The following is a 24,938-nucleotide window of genomic DNA, read 5'->3' as shown; positions in this document are numbered from 1 at the left end:
ACTATTATAATTATATCCCTCTTGGATCACATTTAACTGCAGCAATAATACGTGTTTTTTTAAATCTGATTTCTTTATTAGCAATTTACTTATTTGGCTTGATCAACAGATATTTTACATGACCGTTACTATTATTTTTACCGTTGAAGTAATCACAGCCTTTAACATTTCCTCACACATTTTGTCAACAAATGCTTGTCTTTCTGTATGAAGTCAGTTTGATGGAAGGATTTTGAAAATATTCCATCCAAGGGACCTATTAAGCTTGCGCAAATCGACATTCATTGTTTATGTAGTTGCACTTGGAAAAACTGCATGCTAGACTACACACATACACGGCACACTCACTGCTCACGCATAACACATACATTAAGACATGAAAAAATTACATTCATACGAAGTTCAAAAAAATAAAAACAAAATTACACAGCATTGAGCCCAAGCGTAATAACTTTTTGACTGCTCGCTTCCTGTGATAATATATCACGGCACATTGTCAACCAAGGCTTGAGCGTACACATTGGCCTCTTGCTATGAGATACAAAAATCTTCATCATGATATTTACTAACTTTTACAAAACAAATGTGCTCAGAAACAGCGCTCAGTTTACAAAAAACACTGTTTAGAAAAATCCTCTTCATTACAAATGTAATGCAACAAGGACATTCCTTCTGGTCATACTGGCATTTTTAACCTGCACACACATGTGAAATGTATTCAAAGCAATGTATAGCCTTGTTGCTGTGACCCTTGGATCAAGGTCAAAAAAGAAATGCTTAGATTCAGTGCTAGTGTGCCCTTTCAACAAGAACTTATTTTCATATCTTTGCCATGTTAAGTCATGCTGGACGAGGTTAAGAGACTAATGAACACACACAGAATCCATCTCTTCGCACAGCCAACAGCATTCAGGCCAGGCTTCTCTGCCGTGGCTTGATCCTCAGATAAAGCTGGGAAAGGAGCAGAATACAGTATGAGTATGGTTTAACTGGAGCTGGAGAAAAAACGTATTATATAAGTAACAGGATTACTTTTACAAATTTGATGAAAAGCTAAGCGGAGGAGAGCTTGCTGGGTTGGATGTCATTTATAATAGGAAAAAGAGAAAAAGAGTCATCTGGTCAACTCTTTGGAGTCATGCAAAAAATGTTCACCATCAAAATAGGTAAAATCTCAACATAACATAACTACACAATGACATCTAAAAAAGGAATGAAAAACAATGCTGCTGAACTTAAAATATATCCTCTAGATTCTATTATGTAACTGTATGCCTTGTAAATTCCACCAGTGTGTTATTATGACCAGAAACATTTATGAATATGATCCCTAACGGTCTGAGGAAGTTGAACGTTCTCCTAAATGAGCGGAGGATCTTTTTCTGCTCACCCCAAGCAGGTTCCTGGGAATGTAGCCTTCTCGGTCTCCACAGCGGGCCCACCACCAGTCCGTCTCCTCCTTGTCATCACGCCTCTGCACGGTCATACAGTCCCCCTCCCTGAAGGCCAGCTCGTCGTCGCTTTCACTGTCATAGTCCCACAGCGCGTACACCACCCCTCGGTTCATGACTCCCATTTTCTCCTGAACCCCTACAAACACGAAGGTGTGTGTGCTCAATGAATACACTCTCACACATTGACACTCACTCACTAGCAAGTCATAATACAACAAAGTCCTCTAGCGAAGGAGTTGGGCTGTCTCTGTATTAGGAAAGAACTACGTTACAAGGTAATTATCATTACTAATCGGGCTATATTACGATATATAGGCCATGATAATTGTAGTCATATTTGTGTTGAAAAGGTGTCATGTGAATAAATCAATCCCCACATCAGTGGTGACTGATGCTTGCATTCCCCATATTCAACATTTACTAATTAAAGTGTCGTTCATCTGGTAGACAACAATCCCTAGGGCAAATCTAAGGAAAATGGGTGGCAAGGGTCAGTTATGCTGACACTTAAGTCAGTATTCTACACCAACTTCATCTACAAAAATGAATTTCTTGTTTCAATAAAGAAACTCAGAGCATGAAAGTATTGGAAAATATATACATTCCCAATGGTGCACTTGCCATTCCTTATTATAGTCTTAGTTAAAACGTTTTATTCTATAGAAATACACAGCTTTTAAGTTTGTATATTTCTTTACCATTTTCAGACCTGATAGGCTTCTGCCACATCCTTAATATACATGAGACACTTGTAACAGTAAGCTGATTACAGTTGATTTTCATCAAGATGTCAAAATATGTTTCCCCTTGAGGGAAACAAAGGCGAGAAATGTGAAGCCCAGACTCATTCAGTCATGTAGCTGACAAAAACATTTACATCTATGTTTAACCTTTGTGGGCTAACAAAGTCATATATTGTAAATGTAGTCATTAGTTAATTACTTGAATTACTTTCAAATACATCTGTTGCGCTATCTCCTTACACCCCATAACATGTTACACATCATGCATGGTAAACTTAGCAGGATTTCAGCAAAACCCAATAAAGGTGGAAAGGGCAATATCTTTTTTCCATGATTTTCATCTTCTAATCCACAAACTTCAAGAGCCTTTCTCGTGGCCTCAATGTTTAAGATGATGGCTCACCTCCTGCTAACTTAATTTATTCTCAGTGCTATAGGCTTTGTATAAGGATTGCCCTCCAAAACTTCAACTTCAATTTAGGAAAATACTTTTACTCTAAGCCCTGCATTAGACAGTTGATAATAAAAAGCCACTCTTGACTGGCCCTTGTCCTCCTACATCTGTTTGCCCCAGGGGGTCTGAGTGTGGCTCTCTAATGCTCAACCTGCTGTGCCAAAAGGAACAAAAGACTCACCGTAGAGGAACTGGGAGCACTGGGCATAACCCTCCTCCATCTCCTCACACTTGTCCGCGGCCGTCTGCAGGTCACTGTAAGTGGTGGCGAACACCGCAGCCCCGGACTCAACCAGGAACTTGCACACCTGGACATTGTTGCAGGACGCTGCACAGTGCAGGGGGGTCCTGACAGAGGGGTAGGAAAGAAGGATGAGAGGAGTGTGTGAAGAGAGATGCAAAGGATAGGACGAGGAGAGCTAGGGTCAGTTGTAAAGGAAGTTTTCCGACGGCACTGTATTTCTAGATTGATATGATGACTGCCCGAATTGATACAAATTCTTTATTCGAATAAAGCACGTAACATAAGACCAAACTTTCACACAATTAGATGAGAAACTCAGGAGAACTTGTTAACATCAGCAACATAGCCTTTGTGCAACCTGCTTAGTAAGAGAAACTAAGTGGCAGAAAGTGTAGGCATGTACGGTCAAATGTATAAAAACTGACTTCTCTGCAGTTTAGACACAATGTGTAAGCGTTGTAAAATTTGGTTTAGAAGCCGCAGTCACCTAGCCTGGCTGCCAGCCCAACTTCACAAAAAAAAAAAATGTTTTCAACAAACAACTTCTTACGTTGCTCTGATTGGTTGTGGGTCTATCCAATTGAGTGAAGAGGCATTCGTTTTACGAGTTCGGTTGAAACACGCCCCATACTCACAGCCCAACGGAGAGCCACCAGACTCATATTCTGACTAGAATTATGAGTATGACAACGTCAGGCTAATTATAAGGTAATATATAGATAATTTTAAATATATTAAAACATATTAGTAACTTTATTACACACCTAAAAAGGGATAGTTTCATCAAATGAATATGTAACCATCCCTAACCCTAACCCTATACTAAAAATAAAATCTGGACCTAATCTGAGACTCTAGTCTTAAAAACAGATTTCTTAATATACATACAGTATATCAATAATTAGAAATTGGTATACAATAATCAAATTATACATATCATCGCAATGATTTTTATATACTCACCATCCATCGCTATCAGCTGCATTCACATTGACACCAAATTGCACCAGGAACTTGACAATCTCAGTGTGGCCGGCACAAACAGCATTATGCAGAGCTGTGATTCCCTCATCATTGGGCAAGCTGGGATCCTCTACCTGTAGAAGACAACATCATAGGAATTTTTGTATATTAACTAGTGGTGGGCCGTTATGGGCATTAACGTGCTGCGTTAACGTGCTGCGTTAACGTGAGACTCATCGGGCGATAAAAAAAATATCGCGTTAATCTATTCTCAAAGTTGGATTGGGAGCTGGGTCTATACTACGCAAGCTATGATGAGTTTCACCTAGATATTTTAGCGCGCATGTATACCAAGCCGAATTGCACTGTAGGGGGCGAGAACGAGTCTTCAAACCTATGTGTATTCCTTGTGTATGAAATTATCACTTCAAACATGACGTGCTAAAATGGATGCAGCTATGAAGGTCCGTACCTTGTGGCCATTAGTTTTTCTATTTTGCAAAAAAAAAAAAAAAAAAGCAAAATAGGGCCGTAATATCGTTTTCTCATTTTAGTAATTCAAACACACATTTAAGTATATGTCTTGTTTTTGGTTGATTTGGTTTTTTTGGAATAATTAAATAACCATATAAAACAAATGGTATAAAGAGCCATTAATTGTTGTTCTGGTTATTCCATAACCTTTATGCTGATATTTGCAAAAGATGAAAAATAGGCTCGTAATATCGATCTGTCCATTTCGGATGTCACAACCAGATTATGGGGAAATGCGTGGTTTCCGTTGTGTTGTTTTATTTTGGAATAACGGAATAACCATATAACACAAACAGTATAACAAGCCATTTACTCATTTGTTTGATCTGCCGTATTGTGCATACTGGCACAGGTGAAAAAGAGAGAGAGGGGGAGAGACTGTAATGATTGGGGGTGTTATTACTATAGAACACCAGAGGGCAGCAACGACTAGCTTTTACTAAAATTTTCCTGTGATCTGTAGGCCTCTTGACGAGATAGCAGCAGGGATGGATTAACAAACGGGCCTACCGGGCCCAGGCCCAGGGGCCGATGAGCTCAGGAGGCCCCTTAGCCAGAGCCTCTGCGTGTGACGTCGCAGTTATTAACGTTGTTTTGATATGATGATATGACACGATGCGCCGTTGCCGGTATATGCTAGACTTAAGTCATTCATGTCAGTAACAGGGCCCCAATAGTCCTACTGAGGGATGGATTACCGAACGAGCCTACTGGCACCAGGGGCCCATGAGCCCAGGGGGCCCCTAAGCCAGAGCCTTTGCGTGAAGTCTCTGTTATTAACTTTGTATTGATATGATGATATGACACGATGCGCCATAGCTGGTATATGCTAGGCTCAAGTCATTCATGTCAATAACAGGGCCCCAAAAGTCCTACTGAAAAACTAAAGAATAGCCTACAAATTCACTTTGAAGATGTCACAAGAAAGAAACCATCATGATACCTTTCAAGAGAGTGTTTATCCCTTCGGTTTATCTATAGGATTTTAGAGGGGCTAAGTACTCCATGCAATATGGGCCCTTCAACTCTGTAGGGAGAAATCCAAAAAGCAAGTGCAAAACAATAGCATTAGAGCTCTGTCCAAGCACCCCCACCCCCAACACACACAAAAATGCACTGTTTATGTTGCATTTCTGTAAAGTTGTTCTTCATGAAGACCCCATTATGATGTTATCCACCCCTGATCTGTCTGACCTCAATCATAACAGATCATAACATCATAACAGATCCCCTGTATGCTCCTTTATATATGTTTTACTGGAAGGCCTTAACTTGGACAAGTGAGATTCCTTACATGAGCTTAAAACTATTTTGAACAGTTTATAGAAAAAAAGAAAAAAAATCTTGCGTTAATCTCGCATAAAAAAAATGAACGGCATTAAAATGGGTTTGCGTTAACGCCGTTAATAATGGGTTTAACTGACAGCACTAGTTACAAGGTCAATCAATCGAGAAGAGCACAAGCAAAATGGACAACAGCCGTACACTAAGTGGAGCAGACACACCAAACTGGAAGCACATGTTGACCGAGTTTGCTAGTTGCTACTTAGTTAATACATCTTTGATGAACCCAAGTTTCTTTAATATATATTAGAAACATTACAAGACGGGCTCCAGTCAGTGTGCTTTCAAGGCCAAAAGTGCCAGACAGTATCAGTTGAAAACTCTCGCCCCAACCCTCCCTCCCCCGACCTTAATGACTGCTTTCAGTTCTGTTGTACGTTTTAATGAAGTGCATTGAGGCAATCATAGTAAGAAATTTGAGGTAATGTGGGCTACCTTTGCAGTTTACATAGACACGTAACTGACAAAGGCACTGTTGTGGATACTTTTTTAAGTTCTGATCATATTTTTCTATGTCCAAATTCAACTTCTTCAAAGTCCAAAATCAGCACGGAGCAGCAACAAAAGGGTTCCCAGGAAAATTTGATTTCCTTTGTCTGTGCTTCACCTTTTATATCCAACAAATTACACCCCTGAACTTTTAAAACAGATCTATTGGCCTAATACAATTGTAAACATCCTTTGACTTCTGCTCCAAACCAGTAACTTGTGCCCAGTTCCTCTATTCTGCCTTACTAATATGTTTTGCATCACCAGTTGCAATCAACCCTGGGTTATAGGCCTTCACCATTGCATGGTGCCATTCATTCTTCACAGGTCACACCCATCAAGTCAAAGTGAATAGTAACTGGTCCAACTCCATGTCCAAGCCCATGGTATCTGTGGAGGAATACAGTCATCACATTTGTCAAACCCTCCCCACACAAGTCCAATGACTTAATAACTTTCGCGTAGGCCCATTCTATAGCAGTTTGCAGACATAAAACACAGATGAGACTAAGGATAGTGAATTAGAGATAATGGTAATGGGAGGGTGTTGCACTTTTTCTTCTGCCCTTTTTTTTGCTTCTCTTTTTTCCACTCAGTTCTTTACCTTCTCACGCTTTCCAATTGTTTAAACAAGTCTCTATACTCTATTCTGCACAAAAGATGACTGTGTACTGTATATAAAACATTCCCGCATATAAATCCACGTATCTCCACACTCAGATCCTGTCACCCTTCACCAGTCTGCTGCTGTTTTCAACTAACCTATATACTACAACAGCATAATACAATTCCTGAAATTCAGTTATGGCTTGTGATTTTGGAAAGCCACCACAGGATTTCAGTGGCCCCATCTGGCCACTCCAATAAAACATTTCTGGTGGTGCCACTGCTTTTGCCTGTTAATGCCTGCACTGCAGTAAAGAAAACGATATGACAACAATAATGTTTAATGTAAGGGCCCCTCTAACAGAACCTCTGTCCCCAATTTAACTGCTGCCCCCCCCCCCCCCCCCCCCCCAAGCTAGTATACCAACTTCAAGCACAGAAGTGTAGGCTGATATACAAATCGTCACAAGCAGAACTGCAATTTTCTTCCAAAGGATATTTTTTAAATGTGTGTAACAGGGTATGAATGCATTGATGTAGGTTCAAACGTGTTGTACATTGATGGATGTAAGGACAACAATCGTATTTTCACTACAATGGCCTATTGAAAAATTAAATAGATTTAAATGTAACATTTTGGGTCAAGTTAACTCTAAATTTAATCCAAACTGAATAAAAGTTACATGAGAAAATAATGTTATGTTTTTATATATAAAAAGGGAAGATTTGCTCAATGATTGCTTCAATGCATTTCATTAAAGTTCCCCTGGGTATAATTTGTTGGATATAAAAGGTGCAACACAGACAAAGGAAATCAGATTTTCCTGGGAACCCTCTTGTTGCTGCTCCGTGCTGTTTTTGGACTTTGAAGAAGTTGAACTTGGACATATAATATAATCAGAACAGAAAAGTATCCACCACAGTGCCTCTGTCAGTTGTGTCTATGTAAACTGCAAAGGTAGCCCACATGACCTCAACTTTCTTACTATGATTGCCTCAGTGCACTTCATTAAAACATAAAACAGAAGTGAAATATTTTCCTGTTGATTGTTCTTCTACAGGTACAGTGTTGCACTTTTTGTGGTTCATGTTGTTTTCATTTGTAACGTGTATAACTGCATGCTCTTATAGTTCTTCCCTTTGGCACTTGTTAAGTTTTTTCACAATGTATGCTTCATGTTTTGGCTGCTTGCAATGTTTGGGACTAGCTCGTTGTTATGATCAGTGACCTATGCTCTTTTGTAAAGCTCTCTCTTGGAAGTCGCTTAGGATAAAAGCGTCTGCTAAATGCATGAATGTAAATGTGAAGCAGTCATTTAGGTGGGGAGAGGGAGGGAGGGTTGGGTAGTGTTTCTTGCACGGGTGCGATTGTCTTTTTCAACTGATACCGTCTGGCACTTTTGGCCTTGTTCGAACACACACTGGAGCCCTGTCTTGTAATGTTTCTAATATATATTAAAATAAACTTGGGTTCATCAAAGATGTATTAACCAAGTAGCAACTAGCAAACTCGGTCAACATCTGCCTCCAGTTTGGTGTGTGTCTTCTACAGAAGAACCTGCTGATATGTCGTCAAGAGTGTAGGCCTACAGATCACAGGAAAATGTGCTAGTCGTTGCTGCCCTCTGGTGTTCTATAGTAATAACACCCCCAATCATTAAAGTCTCTCACCCTCTCTCTCTTTTTCACTTGTGCCAGTATGCATAATATGGCCGATCAAACAAATGAGTAAATGGCTTGTTATACCAAAACAACGGAAACCAAGCCTTCCCCCATAATCTGGTTCTGACATCCAAAATGGACAAAACAATACTACGAGGCTATTTTATATTTTTTGCAGATACAACAAGCATATATGGAATAATCAAACAAATGAGTGAATGGCTCGTCATACCATTTGTGTTATGGTTATTCCAAAACAAACGAAACAACCAAAAACAAGCCGTAATACTTAAATGTGTGTTTGAGTTACTAAAATGACAAAACGATATTACTGCACTATTTTATGTTTGTCAACACGGGTTGCAAAATAGAAACTAGAGAGGGTACAATTTCTCGGGAAACTGTAGGGTGTGCTTGCTTGCTTCAGTTGCAGGTGGGTCCGTTTTCCCTTCTATTGATATTTTCAAGCATTTCAAGCATTAAGAACACCCTTTGAAACAAGGAACCCCCTTTGAAACAAGCTACTGTAACAACGTTTTCACTGGCAGTATTTCAGATGGAATTGCGATTCAAATAGTACCGTCTGCTAACTGAAAAAAGCCCCCCCAAGACAACGCAAGCACCTGGCATTTACATAGGCCTAACATAAGTACACAGAACATAAATTACATCTATACTAAGCTTAAATAAGTAAACCTCCTAAATATACATATATCTATAAATAATACAAATAAGTTTGGTATAGGTTATTTCAGCCTGACGTCACAACAACAAATATCTTACTTCCGGGTGGATAACGTCGATCTTGGCTAGCGATAGTTCATCTTAACAAGCCATTGAAGCCAACAGGATTTTCCATGTCATTTAACCACGAACACGTTTTATGATTATTATGATTATAACACGTTTCATGATTATGCTTATGAACTGAAGAACGAGATGTTCCCGATGTCGTTGCTGTTGATATTGTTAGCGAATAATGGCGGTATATTGTAACGGTGTATCAAACTTGTATACAGTGACTGAGATCGCTAGCTACTGCTGTAGCTAAAATATCCAACTTAACGATTAAAGATTTTCTGGACTGTGTGAGCTTTCTAGCTATCTGTCTGGACACAATAATTTTCATTGGGAGGTTAATTAAGTAACTATCTATCTTATTGACTATGGAAACTTTATCATTGTAATTATGAGCAGTTTTGAGGATTTGTGGATCGATGAGCAAGCAGAGTTTACAGTAGAAAGGTAAATGTTGGATAAAGCAAACATTAAGATTTCTTATCAGTTAAATACTGAGTGTTTCATATAGTAGGTATGTGTCTGTATATAGCATATACAGGGCTCGACATTAAGGCTTGTCCGCTTGTCCGGGACAAGTGGATTTTTTGTAGGGCAAGTGGAAGAGAACTTTACTTGTCCCACTGGACAAGTTAAAACTCAAACCAAATAAAATGCTATGTTACTTCACGTTATGTTCTAATTATTACGTCTATTTTACCGAATTTATTTGACCGAATTCTGCATTAGCAAAACACAAAATAAGTGGCTTCGTCCCAAGATCAGACCGTGCAGCTAATTTAATGGTAAACACTTGAACGGGGGCTTATTACCTGAAAAAGTATTTACTGTGTCATCGCAATTACACTCTCAGGGCTTAAAAACTGTGTGACTTGCTCAAGTAGGCAAATGGCTAGACCATTTCATAATAAATTCAGTAAATCAAACGCTGTAAGACCCAGTGAAATGTTATACAGCTAGCAAACTAACGTTAGCTAGCATTGCTACGACATTGGCTAACTCTACTTCGGTAGGCTATCCTCAGTATTTGCAAGCTATCTAAACTTATACTGTATCTAAAATAAGAGAAATGGCCGCGAGACAAGCTTTCACAGGTGTTCGCGTGTCTATGTTGCTTCACTCCGTGGGCCTGCACCTCGTCCCTTACTGTTTACAACGTTAGCAAGACAACTTGGTTTGCGTTGCCTTCTCAGCGTGAGAAGTACAAGGTTTGGTGTGAGAGCGTCTGAGCAGGGGCGATTCTAGGATCAGACCTCTCGGGTTGCTCAGTCCCCAATTAGAATGTGACATGAATACAGTGCCTTGCAAAAGTGCTAAACCCCCTTGCTATTATAAATCCCTAATTTCACTTGATAGCAATTAATACATGTATGTATTATTATGAAAAATATTGAATGAATAAAAAAACTAAGGATGTCCCTTTCTTCATAAACTACCAGCATCAAATGATAATAAAGAATAATGTATATTTTTAGGGGTGCTTGAGCACCTGCTTGAGCACCTACTTTACAGTTGAATATTAGCTGGTATTTAACTACATACATTTAACTGATACAAATGCTGCTAAAGCTTGCTAGGTACACCACTGCCGACGCTAGCAAACTAGAAACGTCAACACCATTTAAAAAAAATATTAAATTATAAATCTTTACCCGGACAAGTGACTTTTGTGTCTGGACAAGTGAAACGTTAATGTACTTGTCCGAAGGACAAGTGCCTCAAAAAGTTAATGTCGAGGCCTGGCATATATATATTGTTTTCATATAGTTCAAGTTCAAGTGTTTTATTGTCCGATGCACAGTCTTAAGACAACGCAAGCACCTGGCATTTACATAGGCCTAACATAAGTACACAGAACATAAATTACATCTATACTAAGCTTAAATAAGTAAACCTCTTAAATATACATATATCTATAAATAATACAATACAAATTACTGTAAATACTGTGTTTACTGTAAATACTATGTTTACTGTGTGTGTGTACTGTACAAATTACTGTAAATAATGAAATATTTGTATTTTGCTTTCATGGCCATTTTATAATAATGTTTGGCCTAGCTAAATTGTAGCTGCTTTCTCCCCTTGAGGAATGAAGGCATGACCAGTGTGGCACCACATTTAGCCAGTTCTTCAACAATCAAAAAAACCATGTCTGCCATAACCTGATCTCCTGAATTGATATGTCAGACTGTGCACTGATCTCCTTGTCTGATATTCTTCCTCCCCACATCTTGGAAACAAATGATATTGAGCCATAGGGCTTGATACCTATTAGAGCCTTGAGTGTGTTATGATGTTTGTAGTTTGACCTGAGGTCTAGGCCCTTGGCCTGAAATTGAAGAAACGTTCTAATTTCCTGCGAGATTACTCAAGCCAGATCACGCCACTGTGTTTGTTTATTTACATCAACTGGACTAGTAACTCTCAAGCTAGCAAGCTTGCACGATATGCTACCCAACGTTATGCTACCCAACAGCAACCCAACAAAAACGTTTTATAAATGATATGTGAGGAAATGTCTTCCTTAAATACGGTCATGAGTGGTTGTTTGCCAGCCTGTCCATTGGTACCGTTAAATGCAGCGAGACCGCCCGGTAAACGTAGACTAAGCTATTATAGCTGGATCTATGCTAACGTTATCCACAGGTTCCGTTGGGTCGATTGCGATTTAACCGTGCCAAAACGGAAAAAGCCTTTTCCTTTACATGCCTGTTTACATTTGACATTACAACCCCAAACACAACAAGATTTCGGCATGACGTTAATCTTTTCGATCTAATCTTTTAAATGAACTACTATGAGCTACTATGCTATGCTACCATACTAACGGCTGTTGACAGGATGACAGTTCCACCCGGAAGTGTCTTGGCAACCTTTGTTTACAAACATTCTGATTAGGTCTATTGTTCACCGCAGAACGTTGGGAAGCCCCATTCAAGTGAATGGAGCATTCTACAGCATTAAGAACAGCCGTGTAATAAGACATAATCAAGTTTATCTATAGCTGTGGCATTGAAGACAGTACTGTAGCCTACTACACTGCCAGTGTAGCGAGCCGAGTCTGTGACTCTGTGGCTAACGTCAAAACAAAACGCAGTCTCACTCAAATTCCAAGTTTTACACAAATAACAAACTATGCTGACCCGCTGGCTGTCTTCGCAATCGCCATATCTTTAAAACACTGCTGTCCATTTAGATGTAGAATTGACCCTGGTACGAAATTAAGAAAATACTCACCAGACGCAGATCGACAGTTGAGAGTATCAACACTGTTGACAACATTTCGCAATCGTCAATGGAGGCTGACAGGCTCTCACGTAGCAAACAAATCAACGTTTTTACAGCAACCTATATTAAAATCTCACCACCTGGCTGTTTTCACAATATCGTCATAACATTTCCCTCTTTCAGTTTTTTTGTGTAAAATTGAACTATAAAATTAGCTACTACTAGGTCGAGTTCTAGCATGGCTGCCGCCTAAAAGACTAGGCGGTCTCACGGGTAACCTACACTCACTCAAATTTCAAAGACTGTCACGACCTAAATCAAAAATCCAAGATTGCAGTTCCACTCAAAATCGCTTTCTCTACAAAGCCAAATGGTTGTAATTTTTTGGGGGTGGTATTTTTCACTCATAATCCAAGCTCAAATTTGCGAGCTAGAAAGTCTCTATCACGTTGTATCCATGCATCGTTGCTAACTAGAGTGACCAGAAAAGGAGGACACTTGGGTCCAAAAAGGAGGACAAAGGGTCAAAAAGGAGGCATGCTTAAAGCCCATTTCCCCCTACTACTCACGTCAATGTCAATGCGACAGAACTTACAGAAGGTATGATATTGATCTTTGCTGCTCTTATGGCAAAGTGGAGTTCTGAACTCCACGTAGGTTAGAAGGAGGTCTTTCTCTTTGACATCGGAAAACTTTCGCAAGTGGTAAATTGCGACGGTGGGCAGGAAGGGTCAAAAAGGAGGACAAAAGGGCGAAAAGACGGACACGCAACAGTGGTCCGGACAAAACGTTGGAAAACCGGACTGTCGGGCCTTAATCCGGACGTCTGGTCACCCTCTTGCTAACGTGTGTTGACGTGGTGACGTAGCTAGCACAGATACCCTTCGTCGACAAAAGGCACTTTGTCCCCACAAAAACGTTGTAACCTCCTAAACTGTGCAACCGAACGTAAATCCAGATACAAGCAACGCAATCGCTACCAAGACGAAACTTTTGACACCACCATAGTCTATGTAGTCCAAATATTGACTGAGCCTTAGGGGGGCGAAAATAAACAATAATAAAGAATAACTAGAAAAGGCTGTTCCTGCGAAACAGCAGTGAGAATGCTGAAAACATGAATGGGGATAGCTGACCATGATAAAAAAGCTGAAAATTGTAAACATTTTCAGAAAGTTATAAGCTGAAGCTTCAAAGCGACCAAAAGGTATTTTAAATAAGGGGCTGGAGCTGGACGAAGGCATAAAACGACAGAAAAGAGAAGAAAAACGCTAAACAAAGTGAAAAAATCTGAAAGAAGAGAAACAATGCATAAAAATGTGAACATTTAGCAAAACAATATTTGCTGGAGTTTCAAAAGGCCTGAAATGTATGTTAGAAAGGACCTGCAGCAAGATGACGGCAGAAATACAGAAAAGATAAGAGAAATGCAAAAGTACTGGCAGTTAGAAGGTACCGCTGTGAAAGGTATTTTTGAAAGGACCTGGTGCAAGATGAAAGCAGAAAAAGGAAGAAAAGAAAAAGAAAAAAGAAAAACAAAAACGGGAAAAATTCAGAAAGATGAGCTGCAGGAAAATGTGAAAATTTAGCAGAAAACCAGTTGCTGAAGTCTGGTTGAACGAATTTGAAGGTAAAAGGACAACACTGGAATGACTTGAACTTGCTGGAAAAACGTAGCAACCGTTGGTCATTGGCAATAGACTGGCAAAATTTCTAACCTAGAATCTAGGTTTCAGGTTCAAGACGGAGGAGAAACTAATCATGCGTGCCTGCACACCCAGTCCTGTTCAGACACTTAATTTAAGATGAATTAAAAATGATAATTCATAGTGCAGGGTTGCCGATGTTGTCGTTGTCCCTGATGAGTTTTTTTATAGTAAATGATAAGATCATGCTACATCTAACCAGCGGATCAGTTCTTGCAAGTGTGTCAAAGTGGTATGTTTTAACACCGTAGGCTTGAATAATAACCGAAGGCGTGAAGCTAGAGGATGCAATGGAAGATTTCCTACATAAGCTAGATGTACAACTTCAAATTGAAAACGGAGAAGATATTTAGAGTAAAGACAAGTTACTTTACATCTGTGTTCAATATCGTTAATTAAAAGTAAAAGCTTTCCAGTTACTAAGCGTTTACTTTGTTCGTAGGATTACAGTAACGCCAGCTAAACTACCCCAGCCCTGATTTGGCTGTTCGTGACGGTCAGCTATGACAGTCGTGCCTCAATTTTTGCATATTTCTCTAAAACTTGCTAAAATAAAAACGATATAGCTAGATTATGTACACTTTAAGCTCAATGTACATACCTTGTTTGGCCAATTTGGTCAATACTGTAGTTGAAGAAAAAGTCGAACCGTTTTATGGAGAGCCATATCGTGCTAGCGCGATTAAAAGAGAAAAACAAACATTTACCTAGCATCCACACCTCAAACAAGTTAACCTAGACGCAAAACTATACGCCCAATCCAAAATATAAGGATATTTTCCGAGACCCAAGACTCTGCCGAAACCAGAGATGTCCTTTATATGTCTCTGCGGTCAGAAATACGACTCCACCTGCAGTTTCCAAAACGTTACCCAATTCTGCTTTCATGGTGCTCGTTTGTTTGGTTGCCACGGTGATGGAGCAGCTATGATTGCTAACACGCTGAGGGCAGAGAATAACCAACATTTACCTAGCATCCGCACCTCAAACAAGTTAACCTAGACGCAAAACTATACGTCCAATCGGCTGCTCAACCAAGAAGGAGCTTACCATTACTTTTAATGGGAGAATAATTTGCACAAAAACCTCAATTGTCTAAAAAGTATAAAAGTGAGAAATACCAAAAGTCATAGCCATCATCTCCTGGAGGAGCTGAACGTTTTGATACCAAAATGGTAGGAATCGGTGAAAGTATGCAGGACTAGTTAAAGGCCAAAAAACCTACGGAAGAACTAAGAAGTTGGAATAATAAAGAGAAACAGGAAATGTTAATGCTTAACAGCATTCTCACAATAATATATATGTGAGATTACAATGGTTTGTGCTAGCCGAAGGCAAGCACACCCCAAAAAACAATGGCCACAGGGTACAGAGACCTATGAAGCCGCCTGGTTTGCTTCAGGGAAAATGTAGGCTATTTTAAGAAGCTTCCCAATGGAAACCTCGACAAGACTAAGATTGTTTGCACCTTGTGCTATGCGGAATTAGTTTACTGTAGGAGTCCTTCCAGTCTCAAATACCACCTAAACGCAAGCCATCGCTTAGCTAATGTGGAAGATGCCCGGCCAAGCGCAGGGGAAGAGTCAAACTACTATGTTTGAGTGCAACCGAGGCAAGCCCGTCAGCACAGCTCTATCAGCCAAGCTAACTAATCTAATAAACACAAGTTTGTGATGCATTGTTTGTGATGCAACCGGAGATGAGCCCCTGGTCTAATGTGCCACCTGGCTTGAGAAACTCGTTCTCAAAGACTTACTTTTAGTCATTATTTGGGTAGCACACATTCTGAATGCCTTCGGCTGAAATTAAATGAGCCATTTTAATCTATTTTAACGCCAAGATTACAGTGAGATTAATCTAGATTTTTTTCCAAAATCTATGCCCACCACTAATATTAACATGTGAGGCATTTAGTTAACAAGACAGAGTTTATAGCATTTAAAATGCATCCTTACTTTCAGTTGAAAAATCACCAGATGTTATCTGATATTACCATATTAGTTACAGCAGTTCCAAAACGCAAGGGCAGCTCATGTTAAATTAAATATCTGCATCAGGGACTGTTCAAAAAGAAAGCAAGAAAAATAATGCAGTTCACTAATGTTGTCCATTCATCTGACAGAGCTTGAGAAGATTAACTAAACTTCAGAAAAGCGTCCAAAATCCAGGAGGCAAACTCAAGAAGAATGTAAGCTCCCAGACACCCATACTGTACTAAAGAGTATTGAATACATGTAATATCTTTACATTAGAAACATTATTTTGGATGCATTTCTTTGGTTAAGGTACAGAAACATGTTTTCAATTTGTCATTAAAGCCACAAGAAACTTGGTGATATTTGATATCAAAGTTCAACGTCTCATTTAGCATCTAAAATAATCAGAGTAAATAAACATTCAGAAGTATTAGAAAACCTAGTTTAAAACCTGTATATTTTTCTGTTTAGAACATTTCTCAAGACTATGTAGGCATGGCTGATCACGTTATGATTGACATCTCGAAAGCTTCACCTATGTCAAACCATCTTTCACAGCAACAGTCACGCACAATGGCACAAAAAAATCTGCTTAGTCCAGCCCTACAATATTATGGAACAGCCATCATATTCATAATCAGAAGACAAAGCAATGAAAAACGGTGAGCTACAAAATGCTTGTTGATACACATGCAATGTTAGATGCCACTCTCAAAGCTAGCACTATGTAACAATGCTAAATGATGGCTCTGTAGGGTTGCAATATGGCTAGTGCAATATTGTTATTTATAAAGGTCTTTGAGTTGAGGACTTGTTGCAGTTGGGAATTTAGTCATAAATTCTGCATAAGTCCACCCAATTCAAACCCACTGTCAGGAACGTTACACAAACTTAAATGACTATATTTTGATGTTTGATTGAAACTAATGTCTAACACTTTTAGATGCTTACTATTATGTATATAAGAGCCTAAATTACATAGTAAGAACAATTTTGTGGATCTGGGTTTCCTGGGGCTTTAAAACATGATAGGGTATTGTGTGTAGATTGAAAGTCTACACATTTCCCTTTTAAATTAAGTGTATAATACAATAGGATGGGAAAAATATAATGCAGTGTATAAGTACTTTCAGTCACTGTACATCTGTTACTATTTCTCCACTAAGGTTCAGGTTAATCCGTGCCCACTGGTGAGACATAAAGCATTATCAGAAAGTGGCCAATTCTTAATACAGGATTAATTCCAATGCATAATTTGTATGCAAGGTCTATGTAATCTAAATTCACTTTGAATGTTTTAAAAACTGGAAGGATTAGGGTTGGATGATGCACTATTCATCCTCATATGGAAATTGGCAATTTCAAATAACTTACGAAAATGTCAAAGGTGTTCAAACCTATCAAAACCTATTCTAAACTTGAAGCTGATTTAATTCTTTAATGTAATTTGCCCCTGGATTTTCCATGTATACTGTATTTTATCAAACCATATGTGAATAAATGGCAGTTATCTGAGTAAATGAAATGGTTCTGAATAAATATACATGGGCAGTGGTCTTTCTATGTGCTATGAATTTCAGTCACTGCGTACCCAGCTCTTTCAAATAAACAACATAGACAGCAACATTAACAGCTTTACAGAAGGTAAAGACTGCTTAGAACTACTTCCCTAGCTCCACCTGGATGTACGTACGTCATATATGACCCTCTGCACCAGGTCGTACTCTCCCTCTAACGAGGAGTCCAGCAGCAAGGCCAGGGGGTTGAACTTCACTCTCATGCTGTGGTCGATACGCTCGGAACCCACCTTCCGCAGGTTGGTCCTCTTACCCTGAGGACACACACCAGGAGGGGGACAGCTGAGCTTTCTTGCACTCGAAGCACTACAGCACATTACAATCCCAAACTTACAACATAATATATAACAACAGTAACAACCATCACAAAGAAATTAGCTATCAAAAACCTGATTTAAAAAGCGGTTTAAGCTGTTTCTTAAAGCAATCAAATGGGGAAGCATTCCTAATGGAAACAGGTAATGAGTTCCCCAGCTAAGGAAAAGTGCATGAAAAGGCATGAAAAGGTTTAAAATTTACAAAGAAGCTGATCTAGAGAGATGGAACCAGCAGAAGAAGGACATAAGAAGAGAAACATTTTGCCCTTAATGTGCACAAAGCCTTCGAGTGTGGACCCGTACCGGTGGCAGAGTGACCTGTCCCGTCACCTCAGGAGGCTGCATGTTCAGGGTGTCTTCTCCTACGTCGGGCTCCACGGAGCTGGGATAGGGTGGAGGAGGGTAGGGGGGGTACTCCTCTAGGTAAGTCTCAGGATGGACGGGGGTCAGAAGGCAGGGCTCCTGTTCCTCTTCCTCCAGGGGCGGGGGCAAGGCATGGCAGGGCGAGAGTGAGGGTGAAGGGATGGGCAGGCGAGGAGGAAGTGGAGGAGGCTTCTGAACATCCTCCTCGCTCTCAACGGGCGGCAGCTCCAAGGTGCCTCGGGGCACCCACGCGTGTCCCGGGGAGCCTCTGGACCTACCCACCTCCACCTCGTCAGACTGGTAGAACGGGGCCGTTGTGGGAACCCCCGCTGCGGCCACGGTCTCCATAGCAGCCAGAGTCGTCTTCTGGTAGAGAAGTTTTTGGATGTTGGGGCCGGCGGGACCCTCAGGCTCTGTGATGGAGCTGCGCTTCTTGAGGGGCCTCGGGGCATGGTGCAGCCTCCTGCGCAGGGCCTCCAGGTCAGCATCGCTGGGTTGGCGGTGGGTTATGAAGGGCAGCAGCTTTGTGGGGCTGAGGGGCCGAGGGGCACGCTCTAACTCTGAGCCCGGGCCCTCGCTGGCCGGGGCTACTGCTGTGGCCAGGGCCCCCTGGTCCAACTCAGTCTCAGAGACCTTTTCAGAGTAAGTATTGTCTGTGGTGAAAGACTGCTGTCCCCCACTGGCTGGGATGACTGGTTTTCCATACACTGGGGGACAGAGTGAACAGAGAGTGAGAGAGAGTGGAAATGTGAAAGCATACTGTCTATCGGAGACAATTATGTAAAAATATTTGTTCTAAATATGTTGTGTATATTCTGTCACTTCCTGTATAACCAGCTGAACTTCCTCACCTCTGAGCTGTGTGCGTGTTAGGGTGCCTGTTCCTGACTGTGGGTAGCCCTTCCCTGGGGTCGGCTGCTGTGTGTACATGGAGTAGATGGAGGAGGCCGCCACAGTTTGGGGCTTCTGCAGCATTGGAGGTGGGGGCTCTGGAGGGTCAGGGGTGAAAGGTTGCACCGTGGCCGCCGGCGGGGTTTCCTGCTTGGGAGGCAGGGGTAGCGTGTGGCTGTGGCTAGGAACAGGTGGCGGTGGACGGGGGTGGGGGGAAGCAGGTTTGGCCTTGCCAGGGAAAGTGCCAGTGCTGTAGGGGGGTTTACTAAAAATGGGAGGGCCAGGCTGAGACATTGATTTAGGCTTGTTAGGTACCGGTGGTGGCATTTTTGAGAGACTCTTTCCAGCAGCCTACGGGTACAAACATGGAAATAGCCATTTAATATCATTTATGAAATGCATGGGATACTCACACAGTCAACAACATTCATGAATGTGTGTATTAACCTAACCAAAGGCATCTAAGATCAAATATATACTTAACTATAAACTACATGTGCAAAGGCACATGGAAGCTAAAAAAAAACAAGACCTCGTCATATTATGCGATCAATTATAATAAATTAGTGTTAGTAAAACAGCCCTAAGGAACATTTTGCGAAAAGAAGGAACTTTGATAACAATAGATGTACTTTACAGGAAGATGTGGTTATTATATACCTGTTGGATAACTGTATACTAATTACTGATCTGACACCATCAAACTTTGCAAGGCAACATGATTGTGGTCATTGTATCAGGCCACATCTTGTGTGGTAGGTGGTCTTTTCATACAAGGAGAAGGTCATCATGGGTAGCTGAAAAGTGTAGGAATACTGCAAGCTTGAGGGTCTGGGTAAGTGTGGTACCTGGCCGTCCCTGTAGAGGTCCTCGCTGCTCTGATTATTCCGTGAGGGGATGGGGGGTGGAGCTTCCAGCATGGTGTGTCCTTTCATCTCCACATCTACCACAGAAGCAACGCCACATTATCAGAATAGTGAAAATGCTGGAGTTAGTTAACAGACTGGTATAGGATGGGATTGGGCAGACTTACTTGATTCTTGGGAGTGAATGCTTGACCTGCGAGGGAGGGTGGCTGAGTAGGCGTGACCTCCACTCGCTTCTCCATTTGAGATGGTCCAATCGGAGACCTTGGATGTCTTGGATGGATGGAAACCTAACCAATTAAGAGGATAAGGGTTTAAATACTGAGTGAACCCTGGAACTGTGACACATGATCTCCTGTGGGACACATTTGCATGTTGTAAATGTAATTATCGTGGAGCTCAGTGACAATGACTCATACCAAGAACCAGTGTGAACTGTCATTTAGAAATTGGGTTACATGCAATCATCAAACCTAGAACAGGATGCATAGCTGTAGTCTGTAAAATATAAAAATACTATTCAAGATTCAACATAAGGACACTTGTTTAGATGTTTCATCATAAAGATGCTCGTATTAGTACTCCTATCTAAATGGTCATCGCTATTTAATAAAAGAGTGACCATTGTTAACAATAATGGCAAGGCTGAGAAACAAGCACAGTCGATATTAATTAAGTTATGTTGTTGTGCCCTAAATACCAAATAGCTGACATCTGGTCAAGCCAGCTCCGAACTCGTTTTTTATCAGAAAATTTAAATATTGCTGGTTTTACACATTAATTTAAAGAAATGTTTTGACTTATTTATGGCTTTATTGGACAGAGACACCTACAGAGAGACAGGAAATATACGGGAGAGACAGGGGAAGACATTCAGAAATGGCCCAAGTTAGAATAAAACCTGTGTGACTGCCCATATGGTACACGCTCTACTTGCTCAGCCAAGATGTATTTTCATCCAGTGTATTATCCATAAACATTTTGTTTCATTAATATTTCACCTGAGACAGGTTTGAGTGGTCTGGGAGGCGCCTTCATGGAGGAGTCGGGCATTGGTAAAGTGGCGGTGCCGTCTGGGTAGGCAGGCTTGACCAGCACCTCCTGCCGGCTGGGTACTGGGGGCCCGCAGGCCGTACTGGATGACTGAATGTAGGGGCCCACTGCTGCCACTCTGGAAGTACCACTCTGCTGAGTACTCTGGCTGTCAGTAGGAAGCTGAAGAGAAAACACACTTTGTAGCTATACATTCTTATTATCCAAAATGCTCTCCTTATTTTGATTTATTGGGCCCATACATCAGTTCTAGGATATATGACTAAAACAACACTCTACAGTGTGACTTAGTAGACAGAGGTGGTGATTTACATATAAACAAATTGTATATAATCTCTATGCTTCACTTTCAAATTACTTTCTATTTGAACAATACATGTGAGAGGTGAGCACCAAAAGAGTGGCAGCTCATTCTTGTAGAACTGGAATGTTCCATTGATAAAGTGAATTGAATTACGGGTAGGTTATCCTTCTGCTGCAGAGCTGCCTTCTTCTTCCACAGACGCTCACGCAGCTCAGCCACCCGGCGGTCCATGGCGGCAACCTCCAAGTTACGCTTGTTGAGGCTCTCGCGCTGCTGCTGCAGCTTCACATTCTGGTCTTGGTTCAGCTTGTTCCTCACCTGGTGGGGCACACAGAGTCAGTTAAGGAACCATATAGAATAGTAAGGGGTTTGCCCTCGTGTTTTGGCCCTGGGCTTCGTAGAACCCAAAAGTAAACTTAAATGTAATTCTTTTTTTTTTATGGAAGCAGTGTTATTTTTCCAGGCATAGACATAGACCTTCAACAAATTCCAATGTTCCCAAAAATGTCTTATGAGAAGTCAATAAAGTACAAAATCAACTTGTGGGTCTCGTTGTTTTAAGTGGTACCTCAGGCCTGTGTTCCTCACCTGCAGCTCCTTGTAGAGGCGCTCCAGATCGCTGGTGGAGCTGGGCCTGTCGTGAGAGGGCTCCATCTTCACACTCTTCAGGGTCTCCAGCTGGCGACTCAGTTCCTCCACCTTGGTTACGGCCGACAGCAGCTCTCTCTGCTTCTGCTGGAACAAGCCGTTCATCTGCTCGATCTCCTCCACTGCAAGGCCGAAAGCACGCACATACACCGATGTGAAGCCACACACAAACATACACAACACACAGAGGCATACAATGTACATACATGTATGCACAACCACACCTGTACACATTTACGTGGCTATAGAACATCAACAGTCCATCCTCATTGTATTTTTTTCTTCAACCTTGAAGCCAAAATAGGCATCTTATTTTGTTATCCAATAGTTATTGTACTCATCTACTGTACAGTGATAGCATAGACTTTTCATTCAACTTCTTATTTGGAACATGTAGGTCCCAATATAATAAAAATACGATTTGATGATTTTGTGTTATTTTAAAGGCAGTGAAGCCTTCTCAATGCACTATACTTTATACAGCACATATAGCTATTTATCTACACAAAGGTATCAGTGTCTCTGTCTTCTACATATATAAGCACACAGGCACTCAGTAATCCTTCAACTGACAAGTTGCATACATAAAAAGAGTATAGCAAAATGCTTTTAAGAAGGCATTTCACAGTCATTGAAACTTTTTCTGGTTTGAAGGTCAAAGGGATGTCAGCCAGAAACAACATGCACCCCCTCCCACCCAGTAATATCCCTGCCTCTTCACCCTCCTCCCAGCTACCCACTGCTCAGCCCTCCCCCTCGGCCCTCCCTCCTCCAGTCACCCTCAGCTGCACACCCTCCCCCAACTCCCACAACCTCCCTCTCCGTGTTGTGGCCAAGTCGCCCTATGGCTAATCCAGTGAGCCGCTAACCTAGTTTGCCGTTGCTGAGGCGTTTCTGCTCCACTTGGCCCTTCAGGGCCCGCACCCTCCTTAGCTTGGCCTCCTGATTCTGGGCATTCTGGCGGAGCTGGTGCAGCCTCTCCTGCTCGGACGCCTGCTGCTGTTGCTGCTGCTGCTGCTGCTGGTCCTGCAGCTTCAGGTAGCGCAGGCGCTGCTCCTGGTCCACCATCACACCACCACATCAGTCCCAATCAAGCATTCCCATTCAATCTACCTATTGTAGATCGACCAATAAAGAACTACTCTATTGCATTTCATTCTATGCTCTACTCAATTTAAAATATGCCTGCTGTTTATTCCTGCTAGAGTATGTACTCTATGTACATGTACTCTATTTTTATTTTTGTATTGCTGGGATGTTGTCATAGTATCAGAAGTATTAAAGTGGTAATTAACATAATGCATACTATTATTTTTCATTATTAATAATAATATATACACTTTCAAGTTCAAGTTTAAACTTTTTTGTCAAGTGCACCTTAACAATAAAGTTATTGGCAATTTTCTTTATAGATTTACAGGCTTTGGCTTGGGGAATTAACACACCTTTGAGGCCAGAAGTTGCTGCTGAGCATTGATCTGTTGCTGTTGCCGTGACGCCATTTCCTGTAACTCTGATAGGGTAATGTCCATGCGAGGAGGAACCTGGGGACAATAAAGAACATCTCACATGGAAGTCTTGTACAACACGGTCTGTACAGCACAGTCTGTACAGCACAGTCTGGTCTATAGAGCACAGTCTAGTCTACACTAGGGCTGAATATTTTGGATATTTTGGTACATATAATATTTTGGATGGAGAACTGCCTAAAGCCTACAGCACAATCTAACAACATAGGTAACACAACACAGTCATCCAGAACAGTCTCACAGCCCAGTCTCAAAGCAAAGTTTGCTTCTGCATTTATTGTCTGTAATTCACTACCAATTTAAATTCACCACTACTGACTACCAAAACATGTATGTATTTTCAATAAGTTGTAACACATTTTACAAGTTAGATTTAAATCTGATACCAATGATAACAGTCACTGTTTGACAAAAAAGACGAAAAATATCTTGCTTTTATTAAATGTTTGCTCACCCCATTTTCCATGCGTCTGTCCACTGTTCCCTTCAACATGTTTCTCTTGGCTAGGTGCTCCGGAGCTCTCGATCCACCTGTTGAACCACATCACATTAGTGTGAAGTGTGTGTTCTTCATGTGTCTGTACACTGTTTGAGAGCAATGTTGATCAAGGATTTGACTATTTAGTATTTTCTTATAATGCAACACTATTAACAACTCATTGTAGCTGCAAGGAACCAATACATTTGATGGAACCAAACAAATATTTTAATTAGTTTAAATATCAAAACCAATCCAAAGCCATCTATACCAAAAAACCTTAGTTATAAGGATCTCACCGCTTTGAGTCACATCTATTAAATTTGGGATTAATAGGTACAGCCCTGTTACAAGTACAACCAAGTTTACACTGTAAGTTTAAGGACACAGTCATATGTAAGGACCAGCAATAAACCAGGCCTCCTCCACAAGACTGTCTTGTCACACCAAACACGATCCAGTTAAGTCATTACATATATTGGCAAAGGTTTTGTAAACGGCTGATAAACATGGCCATATCATTAAGTCATGGGGAAAAAAAAGACTACACATATCTGTAAATATGGATGGCTAGTTAAGGGGCCACAACATAAGCTTTCCAGTTACACAATCCAAAATCCCAGTTTTCCATGGGGTACACACTGACACCCACGTGCACACACACACGAGCAGGGCAGGGAGCCAAGCTGGTTGTAATTGACTACAATC

At 40.9% G+C, this 24,938-nt stretch overlaps 1 protein-coding gene and 1 long non-coding RNA gene across 3 annotated transcripts in view; one reads left to right on the top strand and one right to left on the bottom strand.

The window, feature by feature from the left end:
- Positions 1-12: 12 nt before the first annotated feature.
- Positions 13-24,938, bottom strand: part of tp53bp2b (tumor protein p53 binding protein, 2b) — a 35,348-nt gene continuing 10,422 nt past the window's right edge. For both annotated transcript variants that reach the window (XM_084686058.1, XM_084686057.1), the window contains exons 4-18: positions 24,207-24,283; positions 23,669-23,767; positions 23,093-23,279; positions 22,164-22,345; positions 21,729-21,893; positions 21,220-21,433; positions 20,386-20,508; positions 20,201-20,295; positions 19,313-19,703; positions 18,402-19,168; positions 17,898-18,035; positions 3,859-3,992; positions 2,833-2,999; positions 1,391-1,590; positions 13-951 (exon numbers count right to left, since the gene is read on the bottom strand). In XM_084686058.1, the coding sequence (XP_084542184.1) occupies positions 910-951; positions 1,391-1,590; positions 2,833-2,999; positions 3,859-3,992; positions 17,898-18,035; positions 18,402-19,168; positions 19,313-19,703; positions 20,201-20,295; positions 20,386-20,508; positions 21,220-21,433; positions 21,729-21,893; positions 22,164-22,345; positions 23,093-23,279; positions 23,669-23,767; positions 24,207-24,283 (2,981 nt within the window). In that variant the 3' untranslated portion in view covers positions 13-909. The remainder of the gene's footprint in view (positions 952-1,390; positions 1,591-2,832; positions 3,000-3,858; positions 3,993-17,897; positions 18,036-18,401; positions 19,169-19,312; positions 19,704-20,200; positions 20,296-20,385; positions 20,509-21,219; positions 21,434-21,728; positions 21,894-22,163; positions 22,346-23,092; positions 23,280-23,668; positions 23,768-24,206; positions 24,284-24,938) is intronic.
- On the top strand, positions 14,833-17,701 carry LOC146238027 (uncharacterized). Its single transcript, XR_014740656.1, has 3 exons — positions 14,833-15,403; positions 16,351-16,416; positions 16,763-17,701. It is a non-coding gene; the product is annotated as an uncharacterized LOC146238027 (long non-coding RNA).

The sequence above is a fragment of the Hypomesus nipponensis genome, chromosome 21 (genome assembly GCF_054491055.1).
Source record: "Hypomesus nipponensis isolate SF chromosome 21, ASM5449105v1, whole genome shotgun sequence".
NCBI classification, from domain to species: Eukaryota; Metazoa; Chordata; class Actinopteri; order Osmeriformes; family Osmeridae; genus Hypomesus; species Hypomesus nipponensis.
The sequence above is the reverse complement of the archived record's forward strand: the minus strand, read 5'-3'. Positions and strand labels throughout refer to the sequence as shown.